The following is a 23,152-nucleotide window of genomic DNA, read 5'->3' on the forward strand; positions in this document are numbered from 1 at the left end:
AAGTTAGTACAATAAGCTAGCTGGGGCCCTCTTCTGCTTCTGAGTTGAACCGGTTTGGAATGGGTTGCCTTTTAGCAAGACCATGATGGTTCCAGACTGGCACCAAGGATGTGAGCAGGAAAGCTACAAGGTTTTACTGATTTATCAGCAGTTTATTTAAATACACTTGACAAAAGTTAACACTTACAAGTACTTTATCTTTTTGGAACATGGAGAAGTTTCAAAGTACGCCATTGCAGAGCAGACAAAAGAACGTCAAGAGGATTCAATATCTTGTCTGGCTGGTTGCCAGTAAGGCCTAGATTCAATACGGACGGCAGAAGATCTGCGTAACAGCACGATTGACATTCAAACGGTAATTTCCGATTGATACATGCAGCGTTTAAACACGGAAACATTGCCTTGAAGATGCATAGCAGTAAACAGGTGATCGGATTGAATCTAGCACTTAGGTTCAGCAGTAGAATAGTCCACCTGTTGTGTTGTCCATAGTGATATGTAATGCAGTAACAGTTTGGTACAAAGGCTAATAATAGGACCCCATATTGACCCAAACACTCAGACCCTTGAGAATCAGCAACACCCAAGAGCCCTTCAACATGGCAACAAAGACATTACACAAACAGTATGTTGCCATTGAAGAAATGCAGTCCCAATGGACTTCTCAAATTTAGTACCGTCTCCAACTATTCATTTGGCTTCATCATTTAATTCCTGGGTACACCCCAGGCCTCATTTAGACTAACAGTTGCAAAACCTTTCGCAACGGAAAACATTTACTCCAAAGGTTAAACGTTTTGTAACAAAAACAAGTTTATTGGACAAATTCAGGTAGGTCCCTCACCATTTCAATGCGTTTGCTTCCTAGTGAGTACACCCCGGTAGCATAGACTTGAGACTATAAGGTACATCCCAAATTGTGAATGAGACAGAGGCACAATGTCAAACTTCCCACGAGACTTTATTATGTTGGAAAGTACAAGCATGCCAGACAGTCATATCAGCATTCTCTACCAGCAACAGCCAAGTTATGGCAGAATACAGAAACAAACCCAAACTGTTGCATTGAAATGTTGAGTTTCCATAGAAACGTTATAAAAAGGACCAAAGACAGACAGTAGAGAAACAAGTCCATCAATAAATAGATCTTTTATTTTGTGTAAAATTTATGACTTCTCCATTTCATATATGCATCTACTGAATAACCATGATTAAAGTGATCATATCGTTTTACCACAACAACCTAAACAGGGCTATTGGCTCTCAGAACCACATCACCTCCAACTCTTATTTTGGAAATGCTATCAAACTCTTTTCAGAAGACCCAAAAAGCTATCTTCACATGGTTCACTGTACCATTTCGAAACAAGCTAATGTTCTGTGTTGGGGTTTGCGGTCACAAAAAAAAAAAACTCATACAAAAATTCCAGCACATTATAAACCACAAACCAGGCTTTAAATGGTGGAAGAGAAGAACCCAACCTAGCATGCCTGTTTATCTCTCTCCCTCCTTATATAACTGCTTTACATTGTCTTAAGGCTTCAGGGGACCATGTAGGTTTGGATGAAGACCCCCTGTACACACTGCTCAGTGAAATGGTGTTTGGGGGGGAGGGGGGAATAGATGGCGAGGGGGACAATTGTGACCTCTGGCCTGAATAAATAGTAATCTCCTTCTTCAACACTAACAAAAACACAGATTTTTTTAAAATGACCAAAAAAAGAACAGGGAAAGAAGGGGGAGGCTACAAAAGGCACTACTGAACATGTTGTTTCCCCAGGTACAACTTAGTGAATGATGTACAAACGAAGAAAAAAAACTAACGAAATCAATCCACTTTGAAAACATGGCGACTAGCTTCAACTCATCACTTCCTCTTATGGCTCAGTCGGTGGGGCGATGCATTGTGTTGCGTGTCCATCATCGTCATCATCTCCTCCTCACTCTGCCTTGTCCTTTGTCTTGGCTCTGAACGGAACTTTGCCAGCTACCGTGGAACCCACTGATGACACGCCCCCGGCGACCGATGACACGCCCCCGGCGACCCCTTTCACCAGGCTGACGCTCATTGAGGGGACTGAAGTAACTGCTGATTTAGTGTACTCCAGACTCTTCCCGCCGAGCCAGGCAACTCCTCCTACCGTGGCGCCCACCACAGTTTTACTGGCACGGAACAGGCCACCCCCGACCCGCCAGATCATGCCCGGCTGGGCCTCGGGGTGCTCCTTACCTGCATCCTTCCCCTCATCTATGAGAGAGATGGGTTTTAGAACACACGCAAAACAGTTTTAGAAAGATGGACATAACAGATAGCGAAAGACCAGAGAGTGAGGACCACACGTCATGTTTGTGAAACAGACCATCAGCAGAGAAAGAGGCCTACACACAATGAATCATATCATTAAACAATAGTAAGGCATGTCAATACATTGAGGTATTCTACTTAGTAACCACATTCCCATCCAGTTATGTGAGTAAAGTCATACCAGATAAAAATCACAACAGCTGTGATGGAACATGAAGTTTTGGTACGACATAACCATCATATCGAAGTAAACTGAGGCACACGATGACATGGTGTGTGGTCCTCCTACTACAACTCGGAGAAACCATGCAGTTTAAATTGCATGGTATGAGAACGATCATCCAGAGTAAGCACATTTGCTATTTAACGCAACAGTTGTGACAAACTATTGGTAGAGTTGAAGAGGCGATGGAAACATTCCATTTTTTATTTGGTACATGAAACCAATGTGCAAAACTGCTATAGTGTGTGCATATTTTTGTTGTTGAAGGATTCTTACTCTGATGAAAAATAAGGGCCATATGGTTTCGAAAACCATATTGCAAGTGATGATTGGCATTTCTAAACGTTAAAAAAACAGCTTCAGGATTGTAGTACACGAGGTCTTTGGGAACGAAGCTAATGACTGAAAACTGTAGGGTTGAAGGCAGAATGCCACCTTGAGTTTGAGAGCTACAACCTGATCACAAACAAACATATTCCCTTAATACATCTCTAGTTTGTTAAACAGCAACACAACCCTTTACCCTGAATTGCACCTTATCCCAGATGGTTCAAGTGTCCCTTGACAAAGGGGGCTTTAATTGCCCACCAAGAGAGATGGCTACAGCGCAGAGAGATATTGTTCACCGCACTGTTGATGATTGTGTTATTTACCTGCTGTGGGCTCGCTTCCAGTTAACTCAGGTTCTTCTTCCACGAGACAACCTTCAGGCTGGGGCTCTGGGGTGGCGTTCACGTTCTTACAGAACAAAAACAATACTGATTAGGCTAGAATACATGCAATTTAATAAGCAAGTTCATACAAGTAGTAAATCGTACAATTTGTTAAACCATCAACACTATAAGCCTGTTGGAAAAGTCAAAACAGTATAATCTAACACTTAGAAATGTATTTCTGAATAGAAAGATCGGTGCAAATTCTGAGCAGCCATGAAACAGTGCTCAAAGGGCACAAGTAGGTTAAATAACTGCATATTATTAGTAAGGTTATGCTCTGGGATTTCATGCACAAAACGTTACATTTTTGACGGAGCCCGTCAAGCACAAACAAACGTTCAAAACCAGTGCTTGTTGGATGTTCAAAGTTCTTACTCTTGTTGCAAAACCATACGACAATCATTGTTTGCTTCGTGTTGATTTAAAATGCCCTTTTGTTAAATAAACCAAAAATCACAAAAATATGACAAAGCTAAGGCTACAGGCTTTTAAAGGAGTCTTAAAAAGTCGTCCTGTTGTGAAAGCTCCAATTAGCTGGTTACATAGGCTGCACAGGGAAAACACTCAAATCATAACGCTAGCGAAATTTCCCACACAGGTCAATAATTTGGGCTGTAGATTTAGTTTAATATTTAAAAAATGTCCTTAACCTACTGTTTGCTTGAAAGGAAGCACAGTGCATCACTCAGTCCGGATCTAATCAATTTCGTATATTATATCATATATTATATATATGGTTTTATCATACCCCAATTGATATGCAGTAGCCTATCACTTTACTTATCGTAAGCACATACATAAATCGATACAGAAGAACAGACATATCCTTACCTTCACCATGTTTCCAGTAATTTCTGATGCCCGCTTGTAGAAGGGACTGCTACGCACCTGAGACGAATAATTGGTGCGCTCGTTTGTTTCCTGAAAATATTACTACAATTTTCAATCCCCGGTGCCTTTTTACTTTTGTTCAAACTCCTCTATTCAAAGCTATACTTTAATAGCGTGTTGTCCTGTATTTTAACGCACGTAAAATCGTACTTTTGCGGTTTCAAACTTTCCTTAAAAAATATAGGATGTATCTTGTTGGTTCTGCCGACGTGGCGCCTCAACTACTGCACTCGTTTTCTCCGGATCTTGCGTCACCTCAAACAGGCTCCAGCTCTCTCTATTTTATTCATGAGTGCTACATGTCTTATGTGTTCTACGGGGCAGACGGAATAAAAAAAAATTTAGGATTCACTTAAAGAAAACATGTTATGTAATGCTGCCGAATTTCGAGTGGCCCTTTGGACTATAATGGTCAAAAAGATCATGACGTAGGATTAATTCACAAGGATCAGTACATATTTTATCTTTTGGTAATACATTCAATCACCCAAATAACACAAAATATTAGTTATTTATAAGGTTTATTTATTCAGTATTTGTTCATGTTAAAGATATACAAAAAACATGTTACACCATACCAACATATGAGTGAGTGTTGGTTGCCATGCCAACGGTGATAAGGTTGTTCTGAATAGACAGACAGCTGCACCACTGCCAGCCCAGAGAAAAACATCTCTCCACTGCTGAATGGTCTCCTGTGAAGGAAGTGAGTCACATGCCATATAGGCTGTAATGAAGAAAACTGTGGCTCTTCCAATAATAGATGTGAGTACTGCCTGTCACACCTGCAGCCTACTTCTCTCTGTCACGTCCTAGATTCAAGCCCCTTGACGTCCTGCCTTACCGTGGCCTGTGGAGCAGATAAAGTATGACGGTTGAATGAGCATGTCTGCTGTCGTCGTCTTAAGAGTTTTCAGTTCTGCAATGTTTACGCCTCGGCTTCAGAGCCAGCCTTCCACAACAAGATGCAGCAAAACAGGTGCATGTGAAATTCAATGCAACAGTCTGTTTCCCAGTCTCTGTACCTAAGACTACAAGGCTACCAATGAAGTGCAAAGAAATGGCGGTGTATGCACCATCATGATAATTGCTATTTTGCTAGCTTCTTCCATGATGTAGCTAATATTTCACTCCTGGTCTTGAGTGTCAGAGACACTGTGCGTGTGGACACTGACAGTGAAATGGACTGTCTGACAACTCTGTGATTGTAAGGATGGAGTCTCCGTGCAAAGGCTTGGGAATACATACAGCCACTCCAACAGGAGACTCTTCTTATCTCCCCTGATAACATGTCGTCAGTTCCCAGCCTCTGTACCCGACATGGTTCCTCTGCATGTTGCCTCTCTTCGCCAGGCTTGCAGCGACAGTAGAACAGGTCTTGGAAGAAAGCAGTCATAGTTGATGCTTCGTTGATGCTTCCTACCAGAGATTGTCCTGAAGACATTTTTTATTTTTTATTTAACCTTTATTTAACCAGGAAGGGCCCATTGAGATTTGAAATCTCTTTTTCAAGAGCGTCCTGGCCAAGATAGGCGGCACCAAGTCATTACCCAATTAAAGACAGACAACATGAAAAACTACAGGCAATCTAGTAAGAAAAAACATAGAATTCGCAAGAGTTTAACAAAATCATAAAACAGCAATTAAAAACATTGACAGGTCAGGGAATAAGCCTCAAAATCCTTCATCAATGATTCAAAAACACTGATGGGAAAAAGACTACTCTGCATGGAAAAGCTGACCACTGCTTTCAGATCAGATCAGATGTTGAAGGTGGAAGAGGAGGCCATTGATAAATTATTCGAGAGGGGGCGGGAGACGATGACAGAGGCCTGGTCCAGATTGTTGGGGGTAAGGGTCGCGTTTGTTACCAACTTGGTCTGTGTTTTTACGGTTCTTGCCATTGTTTTTAGGGGGGGTTAGGGGTGTGTCGGTCACATGACCTCCTATTGCATTGGTGTCAGGTCTAAACCTCTTGGCTCCACGTCCCTCGTCTGCCACCACACCATCCCTCTTCAGACGTATCTCCATGGGGTCATCGGCTACATCTGGCACAGAGAGAGTGAGTCAGTGTGTATTCCCTCTTTTGAGTTTAGCTGCGTTGTCTTGTTTAGTGTGTGTGTGTGTGTGTGTGTGTGTGTGTGTGTGTGTGTGTGCGTGCGTGCGTGCGTGCGTGCGTGCGTGCGTGCGTGCATGCGTGCGTGCGTGCGTGCGTGCGTGCGTGCGTGTGTACCTCTGGTGAGCAGAGTTGTGTTCTCTTGTTCATTGCAGATTTGTCTCATCAGGTCCAGGTTCCTCTGGCTGACCTCCTGGTGGCTCACCATGAGCAGGGGGTAGTTGTTACCTAGACACATCAGATGGTCAGGATGTAGTAGGGGAATTCCACACTAACGGAATAAAACTGACTCCGATTTTTCACTTTAAGATATTTCCTGAACAAAAAACATTGTTTTCAAAGTTAAACAAATCATATAACTCTATGCACAATGACTACTTTGAACAATTTACACCGCAAATTTCACAAAAACACATTTACTGGAAGAACTGTGCAGATGCAATGTTTGATAACAGAATTAAGGTAAAATCGCCCTCAGTTTTTTATGCGACCACATTTTCCAAAAACTCTGTTAAATATCTGCTCCAAATTAAGATTCAAAGATGTCTTCAGAAAGAATGCTGTGTCAGCTATGACACGACACCTTGAGTTAGAAAAAATATATTTTGCTTATTGAACTACAGTAGGTGAAGTGGATTTACACCCGGTAACGGAATTAGGGTAACAGAATGACATCCTGGGGTCCCCGATCTGAACTACACAGAAATGCATCATTATGGATCGATCAGACCGACCGACCGACCAACCGACCGACCGACCGACCCACCCACCCACCCACCCACCCACCCACCCCTGGAACTTAGGGCTAGGTGTCCCGCTAGCGCTAGGACAACTTCCGGTGAAACTGGAGGGAGCGCAATTCAAATAAATAATCATAAAAATTATGGATATTAATCATTTAGGTACATACAAGTGTCTTATATCGGTTGAAAGCTTAAATTCTTGTTAATCTAACTGCACTATCCGATTTACAGTAGCCATTACAGCGAAAGTATGCCATGCGATTGTTTGAGGATGGCGCCCCACATCAAAATATTTTTCCACCGGCACAGTTTCATAAATTCACAAATAGCGATTAAATATTCACTTACTTTTTGAAAATCTTCCTCTGATTTGTCATCCAAAGGGTCCCAGCTATAACATGTAGTGTCGTTTTGTTGGATAAAATCCTTCTTTATATCCCAAAAAGTCAGTTTAGTTGGCGCCATCGATTTGAGTAATCCACTCGTTCAACTTGCAGAGAAAGGAATCCGAAAATCTTCCCCTAAACTTTGTTTCAACAAGTCAAAATATGTTTCTATTTACTCCTCAGATACCCTAAAATGTAATTAAACTATAATATTTCTTACGGAAAGAAGTAAGTTCAATAGGAAACCGATTTTAGCAGGTGCGTAATGTCTTCATCGCGCACATACACAAATTTCCAAGACTGTGTCCCTGTACCAAAACTGATATTTCTTGTTCGTTTTGGAAGTTACAAGCCTGAAACCTTGAACATAGACTGCTGATACCCTGTGGAAGCCATAGAAATTGCATCCTGGGAGCTAGAATTCAGTATGCCCCCCTACTTTCCATTGTAAGAGGATGGTCTCTCAACAATTCTTCTTTATTACGGTTGGTTTTTCTTTGGATTTTCTCCTACAATATCTATTGTGTTATATTCTCCTACATTATTTTTAACATTTCTACAAACTTCAGAGTGTTTTCCTTCCAATGGTACCAATTATATGCATATCCTGGCTTCAGGGCCTGAGCAACAGGCAGTTTACTTTAGGCACGTCATTCAGGCGGAAACTGAGAAAAAAGGGGCCTAGCCCTAAGAGGTTTTTAACTGTGCCTCTCTGCTCTGTGTGTCTTTCTCCCACTTCCTGTTGAACACGGAATGAGAAAGAGCTCAGTTTTGTTTGTTTGAAAAGTTTGTTGTTTGAAAGTGTATTGGAAAGTTCTTGGTAGCTATCTAGCTTCATAGTTTGGATCCCGCAACGTAGTTGGCATCAGTTGCTGGGACTGCTTGTCTCTTTCCAGTGATCCTGCCGACCAAGGACGGGTCTGTGGAGCTATTTGGCGTCACAGCTAGCCTAGCTTCTAGCTAGCTACATATCAAGCTAGCGAGGTTTTCTTGAACGCAGCCCATGACGAGGTTATCCATTGTGGCTGGGACCGTGGATTGTCCCGGGTTTGTGGCTGTCTAGATCCCTGCTGTTTGTTGTTTTCTATTTTCCCCGTGACCTGCCCTGTCTGAAACTGCAAGGAGTAACAGCTACCCTGACAAAAGACCAAAGCCAGCGGGAGTACCGTTTAGGACAGTGGTGTCTCTCTATCACACGTTAAGGATCTTTTAAATGAACAAAAATAAACCTACAAGCAATTGTTACAGCAACAAGAAAATAGCAGCACACACACACACACACACACACCAATTAATGGACTTCAGAATGTATATTTTTTTCTCTTGCTTTGTCTGCTCTTTTCAGTATTATGTCTTTCTCTGATAAGCTACTCAGGAAAGGGCTGACAATAGCCCATATTAATATATGTAGCCTCAGAAATAAGGTTAATGAAATCAATAACTTGCTAACATCAGATAACATTCATATATTAGCCATTTCTGAGACTCACTTTTGATGATACATCAGTAGCAATACAAGGGTATAACATCTATAAAAGAGACATAAATGCTTATGGGGAGACGTGTTGCTGTATATATTCAGAGCCAAATCCCTGTAATGCTTAGAGAAGATCTTATGTCAAGTGTTACTGAAGTGTTGTGGTTGCAGGTTCACTTGGCACATCTATAGCCTTTACTTTTGGGGTGTTGCTATAGGCTAGCAAGTGCTAACAGTCAATATCTAAATAATATGTGTGAAATGCTTGACAGTGTATGTGATATAAACAGAGAGGTCTACTTTCTTGGGGACCTGAATATTGACTGGTTTTCATCAAGCTGTCCCCTCAAGAGCAAGCTTCTTACTGTAACCAGTACCTGTAATCTGGTTCAGGTTATTAATCAACCTACCAGGGTGTTTACAGACACTACAGGAACAAGATCATCCACATGTATCGATCACATTTTTACTAATACTGTAGAACTTTCCTCTAAAGCTGTATCTGTACCCATTGGATGCAATGATCACAATATAGTGGCTATATCCAGGAAAGCCAAAGTTACAACAGCTGGGCCTAAAATAGTGTATAGGAGATCATACAAAATATTTTGCTCTGACTCTTATGTGGATTATGTTAAAAAATATTTGTTGTTCTGATGTGATTGATGAGGAGCATCCAGACACTGCACTTGATGAATTTATGAAATTGCTTCTTCCAATTATTGATCAACATGCACCTGTTAAGAAACTGACTGTTAGAACTAAGGTTCCATGGATTGATGATGAATTGAAAAAACTGAATGGTTGAAAGAGATGGGGCAAAAGGAGTGGCTAAGTCTGGCTGCATATCTGACTGGCTTACTTACTGCAAATTGATAAATGATGTGACTAAACTCAACAAAAAGAAGAAGAAACTTTATTATGAAGCCAAGATCAATGATATAAAGAATGATGGGAAAAAAACTTTGGAGTACTTTAAATGAAATTATGGGCAGAAAGACAAATCCAACTCCATCTTTCATTGAATCAGGTAGTTTATTCATCACAAAACCATTTGATGTTGACAATTATTTTTATGATTATTTTATTGGCAAAGTGGGCAAACTTAGGCAAGAAATACCAACAACAAACAGTGAGCAATTGTATACATGCATAAAAAACTGATAATGAAAGAAAAGCAGTGCACGTTTTGTATTTTGTAAAGTTAGTGTGGAAGAGGTGGTAAAATAAGTGTAATCTATCAATAATTTAACTTAGATGGAAAGCTACTGAGGATGGTAGCTTACTCTATAGCCACTCCTATCTGTCATATTGTCACGTTCCTGACCGGTTTTCTGTTATTTTGTATGTGTTTGACGGTCAGGGCGTGAGTTTGGGTGGGTAGTCTATGTTGTGTGTTTCTATGTTTGTTAAGGGTGACCTGATATGGCTCTCAATTAGAGGCAGGTGGTTTTCATTTCCTCTGATTGAGAGCCATATTAAGGTAGGTGTTTTCACACTGTTTGTTTGTGGGTGGTTGTCTCCTGTGTCAGTGTATGTTACGCCACGCGGGACTGTTTCGGTTTTGTTTGTTCGTTCGTTTTATGTAGTCAGTTTTCCTGTTCTTGCGTTCTTCGTGTTTCATGTAAGTTCGTCGTCCAGGTCTGTCTACGTCGTTTGTTGTTTTGTAATTATTCAAGTGTTCGTCGTGTTTTCTGTTTTGTTTATTAAAATTCATGTCGTATCAAACCGCTGCATTTTGGTTCAATCCCTGCTCCTCCTCTTCGGATGAAGAGGAGGAGGAAAGCCGTTACACATATTTTTAGTCTGAGCCTAGAGGAAAGTCTTTGTCCTTAGGGCTGGAGGGAAGCCAAAGGAATTCCGTTACCCAAGACTGGTAAAGCGGCCTTTACTGGTTCTAACAGCAGACCTATAAGCTTGCTGCCAGCACTTAACAAACTGTTGGAAAAAACTGTGTTTGACCAAATACAATGATATTTCTCTGTAAACAAATTAACAACAGACTTTCAGAATGCTTATAGAGAAGGGCACTCAACATGTACTGCACTGACACAAATGACTGATGATTGGTTGAAAGAAATTAATAAGAAGATTGTGGGAGCTGTACTGTTAGATTTCAGTGCAGCGTTTGATATTATTGACCATAACCTGTTGTTGAAAAAACTTATGTGCTATGGCTTTTCAACCTCTGCCATATCGTGGATTCAGAGCTATCTATCTAATATAACTCAGAGGGTTTTCTTTAATGGAAGCTTCTCTAATGTCAAACATGTAAAGTGTGGTGTACTGCAGGGCAGCTCTCTAGGCCCTCTACTCTTTTCTATTTTTACCAATGAGCTGCCACTGGCATTAAACAAAGCATGTGTGTCCATGGGGTCTTTTGAAAAGACCAGGGGTCTTTTCACAGTCCCCAAATCCAGAACAAATTCAAGAAAGCGTACAGTATTATATAGAGCCCTTATTGCATGGAACTTCCTTCAATCTCATATTGTGTGTATGCATTGATATGTAGGCTATGTGTGCCTTTAATTTTTTTTAAATGTAGTTCTGTCCTTGAACTGTTCTTGTCTATTGATGTTCTGTATTATGTCATTCTGTATTATGCTTCATGTTCTGTGTGCTTTTACAGCAGCTAAAGGGGATCCTAATAAAATACCAAATATCATTATTGTAATGTATCACAAACAGGTATACAAAGGTAGAAATATGCAATATCCTTATTTTAATGAGCTCCGTCCCCAAACAAGAGCACATTTTGTTGGTCCGGACCAGACAAAATCTGAACCAATCATAGAAGTCTATGTTTCACAAGTTTGGACATCACAGTACAAACACATTTTTAGGATGGAAAATGGTTGAAAAATGTATGTATTCATTAATTTCTCAAAAAAATGGACTCGTAGCTTTCATTTGAAACCCAATTTGACATGTTCCTATGAATTTCACCTTAGTGCTCATGGGTGGAAATGCCCAGTACAAGCAGCAGTCTGAAAAAGGGGACTAGTAGCTTTAACAGTAGTTATGGTAAAAAAGTACAGAAGCAGCATCATACCAATGATACAGCAAGCCTGCAGCAACACTTCCTCTAGAGCCGTCTAGGGCTCATAGACTTAGAGGGGAAATACTTCCTGAAGACACACAAAGAGAGATACATTAATCACAAGGCTGAAATATAAATCTGGGGTTTGAGAAAGTGTGTGTGTGTGCGTGTGTTCGAGAGCCCTACCTGAAGTATTCTCCGTCTGTGCGTCACCCGAAGAGTACAGGACAGAAGATACGTGTGGACTGGTGGAAGAAGGCACTGGCAGACAGCCACATCCAGTTCCCTGCATTTAAACTGTAGTCTGCATCCAACAGGTGCCCCTCAAACACCTGACACACAGAGAGCACAGGGAAATGCAGAGAGAAGCACAGACAGCTACTGGAGGAGCACAACAACAACTGGAGACACCTTGCAAAGTGACCAATTTTAGAGCCAGCAGCCACGCTGCCCCGCTTTTCCTCATTTTTGGTACCTTGATGCCCTCCTCCCTGTTGATCCACAGGTCTCCCCACTCCTCCCTACCCATCCTTCCCCTCCTCCATCTATACCTTGATGTCCTCCTCCCAGCTGATCCACATGTCTCCCACACCTCCCTCCCTACCTTCATGCCTCCCTCCCTACCTTCATGCCCTCCTCCCAGCTGATCCACAGGTCTCCTCTGGTCAGAAAGCAGGCCACAGCGTGTCAGGCCAAGTGGTGGATCCAGCCCCCCTGCCTCAGCTGAGTCATGATGGCGTCGATCAAGGTTAAGCCTGTCTGTTCCTGAGGGAGGGAGACGGGGACAAGGACAGGGGCGTCATTGACAGTCACACATGTTGTCTGAATGTTTATTTATCTGAGTTAGTGCTTTGTTTAGTGCAATTTAGTCAGCTCTTAGGACAGGTGCTAGCGCTCAAATTACATTGACACTTTGGGACAAATATCTTTTTCAAAGTTGGGTCATACCTTCCTCCACTTCCGTAGCTCCTTCTCCTTGTCGTACCAGCCAATCTGCAGGCATATAGAGTTGCCCTCCATCTTGGTAAATTTGGCCATTGCCGAAACGACGGTGTAGAATAACTCCCTCCACAGCACTTGGCCCAGCAGAGAGACGAGAGGCAGGGAGTGGTTCTTCGACTGGAGGGGGTTGAGAGGGAAGGAGGGAGGTAGGCGAGGTACGGAGTGGGCGAGAAAGGGGCGGAGAGGGAAAGAAGGAGAGGAGGAGGTAAGGGAGAAAGAGGGAGAGTGATGAGGACAGAGGAGAGAGAACGAGGTTATACTGAACAATAAAACAAACATCAACAATATGATGGTTGCACTTCCTTGCTTCTAACTATAATTTCAACATCAGGGTCTTCTGGTGAACACAACTTACCTGTGCATAGACCTTAGAGAGCCTGTGGTAGAATGCCCGTACAGACAGACAACCCAAACTGAGGTAAGGACTGAGACCCGTGGTACTGGTGTAACGGATGTGAAATGGCTAGCTAGTTAGCGGGTACGCGCTAATAGCATTTCAATCGGTTACGTCACTTGCTCTGAGACCTGAAGTAGGGTTTCCCCTTGCTCTGCAAGTGCCGTGGCCTTTGTGGAGCGATGGGTAACGATGCTTCGTGGGCGACCGTTGTTGATGTGTGCAGAGGGTGCCTGGTTCGCGCCCGTGTCGGGGCGAGGGGACGGTTTAAAGTTATACTGTTACATTGATGCTGTTGACCCGGATCACTGGTTGCTGCGGAAAAGGGGGAGGTCGAAAGGGGGGTGAGTGTAACGGATGTGAAATGGCTAGCTAGTTAGCGGGTACGCGCTAATAGCATTTCAATCGGTTACGTCACTTGCTCTGAGACCTGAAGTAGGGTTTCCCCTTGCTCTGCAAGTGCCTTTGTGGAGCGATGGGTAATAACGCTTCGTGGGTGACTGTTGTTGATGTGTGCAGAAGGTCCCTGGTTCGCGCCCGTGTCGGGGCGAGGGGACGGTTTAAAGTTATACTGTTACACTGGGTAGCAGGGTGTTGGGGATCGTGCGTGGCTTGGAGAAGTTAGCCACCAAACCCTGTAGGGAGGGACAACATGAGACAGTTAGAGTGCAGAATGCAACAAAATGCCAGAGATTCTCTGGTAAAACAACTAATAAGAAGAGAGAACATTTCTGCATGGAAGAAATAAATTCAGGTCTTCAAAATCAACATCTAAAACGAATGAATCTATTGATAATGCATCCAATGGTGTCGGTCTACTTCGGAGTGGATTTACATGATTAAAGGGATACTGCAACATTTACTACCCAGAGTCAAATGAACTCGTGGATACCATTTGTATGTCTCCGTGTGTAGTTTGAAGAATGTTGAAAGTAGTTTCTGGCGCCATTGCTAACTAGCGTTAGCACAATGACTGGAAGTCTATAGGAACAGCTAGCATGCATGGCAAAATTTCCCAAATGTTGCACTGTCCCTTTAAGTATGGATTGGTAGCTGTTATAAAGTATCTGGCTCTCAATGTGTCTCTGTAGCAGTGGAGGCTGCTGAGGGGAGGACAGCTCATAATAATGACTGGAACGGAGAGGATAGAATGGCATCTAACCATGTGTTTGATGTATTTGATACCATTCCAACAAATCCACTCCAGCCATTACCATGAGCCCGTTCTCCCCAGTTAAGGTGCCACCAACCTCCTGTGCTCTGTAGCCTCATCAAGGCATGGCTCTCTCCTCCAGGCCACAACACATCTGACTGCCCTTCAATGCCCAGATCCTCAACAGAGGGGACCCTGTGCTCCCCTTCACTGTACTCCTCAGCTGCCAGGGAAGGGCACGTCCTGCAAGGGAAACATAATTATAACGTTACCACAATACAACAGAGAAGGACACTTCCTACAATACAAGGGAAACATCCATACAATGTTACCCCAGTACAAATAGAAATAATGTTGGGCAGCCGTGAGTGTTATTGGATCTGTTTCTATTCTGCTCCCTTTTCCTTTTTTCAAACATCTGTCTTTAGATCAGCCTGGAGGACACGACTGCAGTGTCACAATATTTATTTTTGTTTTCCTCCAACCTATCACGAATGTCTAGTGTATACCCCCTCTCCCTGGACGACAAACCCTTTCATGTTCAAGCCCTCTCCGTGTTCCAAAGCTTCATTTCCAGCCACTAACAACAGCCAGTAGGTCTAAACTGGGCTTCGAGTCAGTCTCAAGGCTCTTATCCCTATTCACTTTCATACTGTACAGAGAACAGTGGCACCTGTTCACATCACAGGAGAAAAGCCTGTATGTCTCCCCAGAACACTGGTCCCAGATCACATCAAAAAGCAGCAGAACAGCAGGGAGTAGGGTTCTGCTGTGCTTTTGATGGTCTGGCTGGCTCACACAGAGTTAATCTGCGTTTGACTGACACACAAAACAAAACACAGAGATCACTGCTTTGAAGTTTGAACAGCTGGCATGTATTGTAGATTAGAGCACTAATGGAACAAACAGAGTGCTCCCACTGAAGCACACACACAAAAGGCACCGGCAGGGTCAATCTCAGGTTATTTCTCAGTCAACTATCTCTTTAGAACATATGGACACACCCATTTCTTCCTTGGCGGGCGACTTTACCCAACACAAGCAATCTGGCAGCAGAGAGAGGCATCTGTTCCCTCAGTGACTCAATGACACACACACACGCACACACGGAAATTACAACAGAAGCTGTGCCCAATCAACACTATCTTATAATGCCATAATTAGTATACAATTAGCACAGGGAGAGTGGTTTTAATTCTCTATTATGGCAAATAGTCTTTTGGATTAAATTGTCCTACTTAGATCAAAATACTGGTTGATTACAGTAGAGGCTGACTAATTAACTGGCGCACATTGTGTTCGCAGGAGAGGACAGTGGAAAGAAATTAGGCTCTCTGTGTGCTGCTGACTGAAGCTCCCAACGGGACCAGAAGGTCTCGTACCACAATCAGAACAGAAGGAATCCCTGCAGCATATGACCCATAGAAAACAACATTAAACTGTCTGTGTACCCTATCCTTCTTTATCCCATTCCTGGTGGTGCTGAGTGGGGCACATGGAAGGTTTTATGGTGACAACTGAAGACTGTACTTACTGTGTGACTTCTTAGTACCTGCTCAGAAAATCTCAAGTGCTTACATGTTGACGACCTGAGATGTATGGTAACATGTAGAGCCCACATATCTGGCTTGATCTAGGTATACACTCCATAAGCGTGTCATTTATGACACTAAGTGCTCTACTTTAATAAACCTTACACAATGGTAAATCTTAGCACTGGCGGTAGTGTTATAGGTTCGGGGCGGTGTCAGAAATATTTGAGCCATTTTCACAATAGGAATTATGGGCGCAGTAGCTGGTGGTGGCACAAAAGGGCTGGGTTTTGATGAATAAACAAGTTGTGGGTGTGTCGAGGCTTAGCCCCTTCTTAGGGCTAGACCCCTTTTTTCTCCACTTCCTGTCTGAATGACGTGCCTAAAGTAAACTGTCTGTAGCTCAGGCCCTGACGCCAGGATATGCATATAGTTGGTACCATTGGAAAGAAAACACTTTGAAGTTTGTAGAAATGTTAAAATAATGTAGGAGAATATAACACAATAGATATGGTAGGAGAAAATCCAAAGAAAACCAACCGTAATAAAACAATTTTTTTTGAGAAACCATCCTCTTAGAAATGCAAGAGTAAGGTCATTGCTCCCTGGAGGAAATTCCTATGGCTTCCACATGGTGTCAGCAGTCTATGTTCAAGGTTTCAGGCTTGTAACTTCAAAAACGAATAAGAAATATCAGTTTTAGTACAGGGACACAGTCTTGTAAATTTGTGTTTGCGTGCGCCATGAAGACATTACGCACCTGCTAAAATCGGTTTCCTATTGAACATACTTCTTTCCCGAAATAAATATTATAGTTTGATTACCTTTTAGGGTATCTGAGGAGTAAATGGAAACGTATTTTGACTTGTTGAAACAAAGGGGTAGATTTTCAGATTCCTTTCTCTGCATGTTGAACGAGTAGATTACTCAAATCGACGGTGCCAACTAAACTGACTTTTTGGGATATAAAGAAGGATTTTATCTAACAAAACGACACTACATGTTATAGCTGGGACCCTTTGGATGACAAATCAGAGGAAGATTTTTAAAAAGTAAAGGGAATATTTAATCGATATTTGTCGGTGGAAAAAATATTTTGATGTGGGGCGCCGTCCTCAAACAATCCCATGGCATGTTTTCGCTGTAATAGCTACTGTAAATTGGACAGTGCAGTTAGATTAACAAGAATTTAAGCTTTCAGCCGATGTAAGACACTTATATGTACATAAATGTTTAAAATCCATAATATTTATGATTATTTATTTGAATTGCGCATCCTCCAGTTTCACCGGAAGTTGTCCCGCTAGCGGGACACCGACCCATAAAAACGTGCTCCATGGCTAAATATCTGGTTTCTTCAAGTTGTGTATTGACTGTCTTTTATGTATTGCGTTGTCATCAACTCCAGTTCGAATGTTAGTCCGTTATAGCCTAGTTCGTTAACTAGCCTGACCCATATTTGCAAAATATTTTTGAACATGTTTGCAGTCCACATTGCATGGCTTCAATATGGAAATACAATGTTAAACATAGACTACAGTATTCACCTTGATATAGGGGCTAGGCCTTCTGTAAATAGCAGTCTGGACATGGATATGCAAAACGTACTCAATAAGCAAGATTAAATTCACTAGGCTATTGATAAGGCCTAAAAAGACATGCGTTCTCATTATAAAACCAATTAAACCAAAAAATCGATCTGTTTTTTAAACTAACAACAATATTTCTCAATAGAATCAGGTCAGAACTTGATCTTAACTTGATTGCTCTTTGTCGCAGAGAATTTTCCTGCTGCTTCAGGAAATTCAAATGAGCCTCGAGTCTTGAGTCCCTGAAAGAGAAGTTCTCTTTCTCTCCATGCAGTGGCAGTCGAGTCATTGGGATCCGTGCTTGCTATCAAAATAATTGTCTCTCTCGCTCGCTCAAACGCTAGGTCTAGGTCCTATTACTGCAACATTAAAATGTACAAAAATGGATCTGAAATGCAGCCATACACATTAACAACGTTTTCGTTTTAAAAATACAAGTTAGATATTGGTCTAGGCTACGACATACAAGTGTCAAGTGTATCAAAATTTAATCGTGGCCTAGGTTGGTCTAGTGGTTAGTCAGCGTGGGTTTCATTCCGGCCCACACCCTTCTGGCACAATTAACTCAGTCCCCCCAATTGACTTGAATCATTTACACATTTAAAATATGGACAGTCTATGGATTTAACCCCCGGTCTTGATAAGAAATGACCATACCAGACACTTTTGGATAACATAAATAGGAAACAAATAAATGAATAACAATAAGCTACGCCAACAGCTTCTGTTCATACAAAGTGTCGGATAAATTGCCACAGTGGATTTCAAGTGGTAAACGATGAAACACTTTATTTATATTGTACAGAATGCTTGCCATATAGATAAATCGCCCTTATTCTGTTCAAAAGGGACTAAGTTGTTCCGATTACAATACTAACCAGAGGATGAACATATCTTGAAAGACTTTGGTTGCAAGCAGGACTAACGTTAAGGTAACACTGACATCTTTTAGGAAGCGGTAATGAGGTGAACAATAATGGTTGCAATTGAGATCAGCTGTGCGGGTGAATTTAGCACGCACAGTTTAACGATCAGATGTAGATAATCTTGTTCCATTGATGGTTTCAATAGGCGCCTTGTTATTTGATTATATTCCAGTAGGCTGCATTCTGTAGGACATTGTTAGCCTATCCATTGTTACATAACGAAAGGTGTGAAAAACGATAATAGGCTAGCCTACTGTTTGTGTTTCCCTGGCTGAGTTGATGAGCTGATTTGTGCCATCAGTTGATTGACAGATGTAGGCCTAATGTAGTAAGATAAACTTTCCTCCAGTGTGAATGCTCGCCCATGTTTTATAGTTAGACTATGTATAATTTGTCAATGTAGTTATGGGCTTTGGTGTGGATTGAAAGCCTGTATTGTGTGGCTTTAATATTTATAAAGTAATATTTATATTTGTAAAGCTGTCAAGATGTTTATGCACTTGAGCCTATCCAAAGACGGTTGAGCTGAGACATTTTTCTTTGACGTGTAAATTATTAGACTATTCGTTTCACTTCTTGGAAACATTTAAATAAACGCAATGAACTTGTGGGCCTAATGTGGCTTAGGCTGGTCACTAAATCGCCCAGCACTCATGAGGCTCGGAGCCAAGGGGCGCACTGTTTAGACCACTGCGTCACGGCAGTTCACAATGCTCAAGCAAGGACTAAGAATACTATGAATACTGATGATCCAAACCATAGCCCTGACCTTAAACACTGAATGCCTAAACTGTTATCCTTCGAGTGGTTTCTGTTTTTACCCTGTAACCACGCGGAATTAATGCATCAAAAATAGACGTTCTTTCATGAGTCAAAGAGCAGTGGGACGGATTTGAACCCATGTCGACGCTGGCATATGTGTGCTGGGGTCAGTGGCTGTAACCGCAAGATCACAAAGGCACTAAGGCAACCAAAGTAATGTAACGTATTGCTTGCCTTCAACACATAATAAAACAATTGATACAAAAATAAAACAGATTTTCCCTCACGAAAAATACATCTACCCCCTGCAAGTAAGAATTCACACGAGATACGCTGTAGTCTGCATGTAGCCTACATAAGGTACAATGTAGCTACAGTACTGCAATGAATACAAACATCGCTTCCAGCTGCCCCCTGGCGGCGATTCTAAATATTTCTTCAGATATTAAAATCCTCTTGCTGCAGGATTTCCTCCTGCGACGAAAAGGGTGAAATTAAGATCTGACATCTGTAGGCCTAACGCACAGGTGTCAAACTCATTCCACGGGGGGCCGAGTGTCTGCGGGTTTTCGCTCCTCCCTTGTACTTGATTGATGAATTAACATCACTAATTAGTTAGGAACTCCCCACACCTGGTTGTCTAGGGCTTTATTGAAAGGAAAAACCAAAAACCTGCAGACACTAGGCCCTCCGTGGAATGAGTTTGACACCCCTGGCCTAACGGCTCTTCGGCAGGAGGCATGTATGTTTGTCCTATCATTGAATATAGTTTATTAAATATTATACACTGTGTGGTTCAAGCCCTAAATGTTGATTGGCTGAAAGCCGTGGTATATCAGATCGTATACCATGGGTATGACAAAACATTTATTTTCACAGATCTAATTATGTCGGTAACCAGTTTATAATAGCAATAAGGCACCTCGGGGTTTGTGGTATATTGCCAATAAACCACGGCTAAGGGCTGTATCGAAGCACTCGCTGTTGCATCGTGCGTAAGAAAAGCCCTTAGCCGTGGTATATCGGCCAAATAGGCCTAGTTATAACAAACATGTAGCCAATCAGCATTTTTTTCTATTGGATTTAACATGGAAACATTTGTCAACACACGTGTTCGAGCCATGGACAATTGGACATTGCCCAAACGTTATAATAAGAATAGCCTACCATCGCCGTTGATATGGCCTGTGAGTTACTTTGCCACGTGAAAGGTAAACAAACAAACAGGAAAATAGTCTAGGCTACGAGCAGATTCCACACCACGGACAGCCATCGGTATTCCCCCGACTAGACAGATCCAACAGATGAAAGTAGAAGATGCAAATTTTTAAACAAAATGATCAAGGAAAAACAATAATCAGTCTATTGTAATAACTTGCAATATGCTCCTAAACAGACTTCCTACAGTCACTGACACCTTTCATTCAATGACTATTGCACATAGGCCTAATGAAGCCCAACTTTTCAAATAAGCTGCATGGACACATTGCTTTTTCTAAAATAATGTCCAATATTAAACTGGAATCAATCAATCAATCAAAAGTATTTATAAAGCCCTTCTAACATCAGCCAATATGTCACAAAGTGCTATAGAGAAACCCAGCCTAAAACTCCAAACAGCAAGCAATGCAGATGTAGAAGCACGGGGCTAGGAAAAACTCCCATGAAAGGCAGGAACTTAGGAAGAAACCTAGAGAGGAACCAGGCTCTGAGGGGTGGCCAGTCCTCTTCTGGCTGTGCAGGGTGGAGATTATTACAGTACATGGCCAAGATGTTCAAACGTTCATAGATGACCAGAAGGGTCAAATAATAATAATAATCACAGTGGTTGTAGAGGGTGCAACAGGTCAGCAACTCAGGAGTAAATGTCAGTTGGCTTTTCATAGCCGATCATTCAGAGTTAGAGACAGCAGGTGCGGTAGAGAGAGAGAGTCGAAAACAGCAGGTAAGGGACAAGGTAGCACGTCCGGTGAACAGGTCAGGGTTCCATAGCCGCAGGCAGAACAGTTGAAACTGGAGCAGCAGCACGACCAGGTGGACTGGGGACAGCAAGGAGTCATCAGGCCAGGTAGTCCAGAGGCATGGTCCTAGGGCTCAGGTCCTCCGAGAGAAGATACTTAAATTCACACAGGACACCGGATAAGACAGGAGAAATACTCCAGATATAACAGACTGACCCTAGCCCCCCGACACATAAACTATTGCAGAATAATTACTGGAGGTTGAGACAGGAGGGGTCGGGAGACACTGTGGCCCCGTCCAACTATAACCCGGACAGGGCCAACCAGGCAGGATATAACCACACTCACTTTGCCAAAGCACAGCCCCCACACCACTAGAGGGATATCTTCAACTACCAACTTACCATCGTGAGACAAGGCCGAGTATAGCCCACGAAGATCTCCCCCACGGCACGAACCCGAGGGGGGCGCCAAACAGGACAGGAAGATCACGTCAGTGACTCAACCCACTCAAGTGACGCACCCCACCTAGGGACGGCATGGAAGAGCACCAGTAAGCCACTAACTCAGCCCCCGTAGTAAGGTTAGAGGCAGAGAATCCCAGTGGAGAGAGGGGAACCGGCCAGGCAGAGACAGCAAGGGCGGTTTGTCGCCCTTGCTGTCGTTTGTTGACTGTTTTGCTGCTCGTGATATTTTAATGAAACATTGGTTATAGGCTGCTGATTAGGCTATGGTGTGCCTCTGCTGGCAAAATGTATGCCATAACCAATTGCGTTACTGCCAAGACCAGCTTTTGATGAGTCTTAAATAGCACCATTAGCTCTGCTTGAAATTGGCAGATTGGCTCACATTTTTAAGGACACATCTCAAATATTTCCACCCCTCTCACCTCAGCGGAAGCGAGCTGATAAGACAGGTACATTCCGAACCCTGGCGCCAGTGTTGAAAAATAGCTAGCTTTTACAAGTCGAAATTGCCAAAGAGCGCGCATTTGACATCAGCACCACCTTAACGGCGGCCTAAAACAGAGGCCTCAATTTGAGCAGAAGTAATGTACTGTACTCACTGGAAGTCCTGAGCTGTGATCTCCCTGGCAGGTTTGTCTGGCTCCCCCAGGTTGGACAGGACGTGTAGAAACTTCTTATATGTCAGAGGTGGTTCCCCTTCCGTTGGCCTTCAATATCCTACAGTGGGGAGAGAGGGTGGGAGAGAGGGATATAGAGGGGGAGGTATGGAGAGGGGGGAGAGAGAGAGGTTAGAAGACAAGCAAGGATGGTTTACAGTTGGAGACACAAAGACACACCCACACACACAGATGACACACAAACACGCACACAAACACAGCCAAGAAGGAAAGCAGGCATTGAAGTACTTTGCTTTCAAACACTCACCACTGTGACCCACCTCTTGACATCATACGGTGTGCTACGGTGGCATGTATGTTGAGTCCCTGCTCCCTGGCCATGATGCGGTGCTGCTGGTCCAGCTGGGTGTTGTGGGGCTCTATCTCAGTGTCCATGCTGAGCTGGGTGATGCCCCACTGGGCCACCAGACGCATCACTGTCCCCTGGTAGGGCCCCTGGAGCACATACAGCCTGGAACCCAGGGCCTGGAGGCTACGGTGGAAGGTAGAAGAACACATCAATATGTTTTCAAACCAATCTGTGCGGACCGACCACTCATTTTCCAGTTCTGTTGGTGCATCTTGTTCAGTGTTGGCTCAGGGTGTTATGGTTGGATCTGGTTGGCTTCTTATGCAAACACACAACAGTGTGTGTAGCCTCAGCGACAATCAAGCTCTTGATTGATATCTGTAGGAGAGGAGGTAGAGGAAAAGAGTTCAATACTAGCACTTTATTTTCAAGTTATCCGAATTAAAAGCCATGTGTAATAGAATAGATAAGAAAATGCCCCCAAAAAGGTAGGAGACCAACA

General features: G+C 42.7%; 1 protein-coding gene and 1 pseudogene across 1 annotated transcript; both read right to left on the reverse strand.

Moving 5' to 3' along the window:
- Window positions 1-942: 942 nt before the first annotated feature.
- Window positions 943-4,433, reverse strand: LOC120063100 (transmembrane protein 263-like). Its single transcript, XM_039013269.1, has 3 exons — window positions 4,077-4,433; window positions 3,183-3,267; window positions 943-2,249 (listed from the first exon to the last, which is right to left on the reverse strand). The coding sequence occupies exons 1-3, from the start codon at window positions 4,083-4,085 to the stop codon at window positions 1,942-1,944; spliced, it is 402 nt and encodes a 133-aa protein (XP_038869197.1). The 5' UTR covers window positions 4,086-4,433; the 3' UTR covers window positions 943-1,941.
- A 1,500-nt stretch (window positions 4,434-5,933) lies between these two features.
- On the reverse strand, window positions 5,934-22,859 carry LOC120021734 (annotated as a pseudogene).
- Window positions 22,860-23,152: the final 293 nt, after the last annotated feature.

The sequence above is a fragment of the Salvelinus namaycush genome, chromosome 2, assembly GCF_016432855.1.
Source record: "Salvelinus namaycush isolate Seneca chromosome 2, SaNama_1.0, whole genome shotgun sequence".
Taxonomy (NCBI): Eukaryota; Metazoa; Chordata; class Actinopteri; order Salmoniformes; family Salmonidae; genus Salvelinus; species Salvelinus namaycush.

Bases quoted from the DNA above. Each gene is read 5' to 3' on its own strand.
- LOC120063100 (XM_039013269.1), bottom strand. The intron at 2,250-3,182 runs GTAAATAACACA...TCTCTCTCATAG, and splicing joins TGGAAGCGAGCCCACAGCAG to ATGAGGGGAAGGATGCAGGT.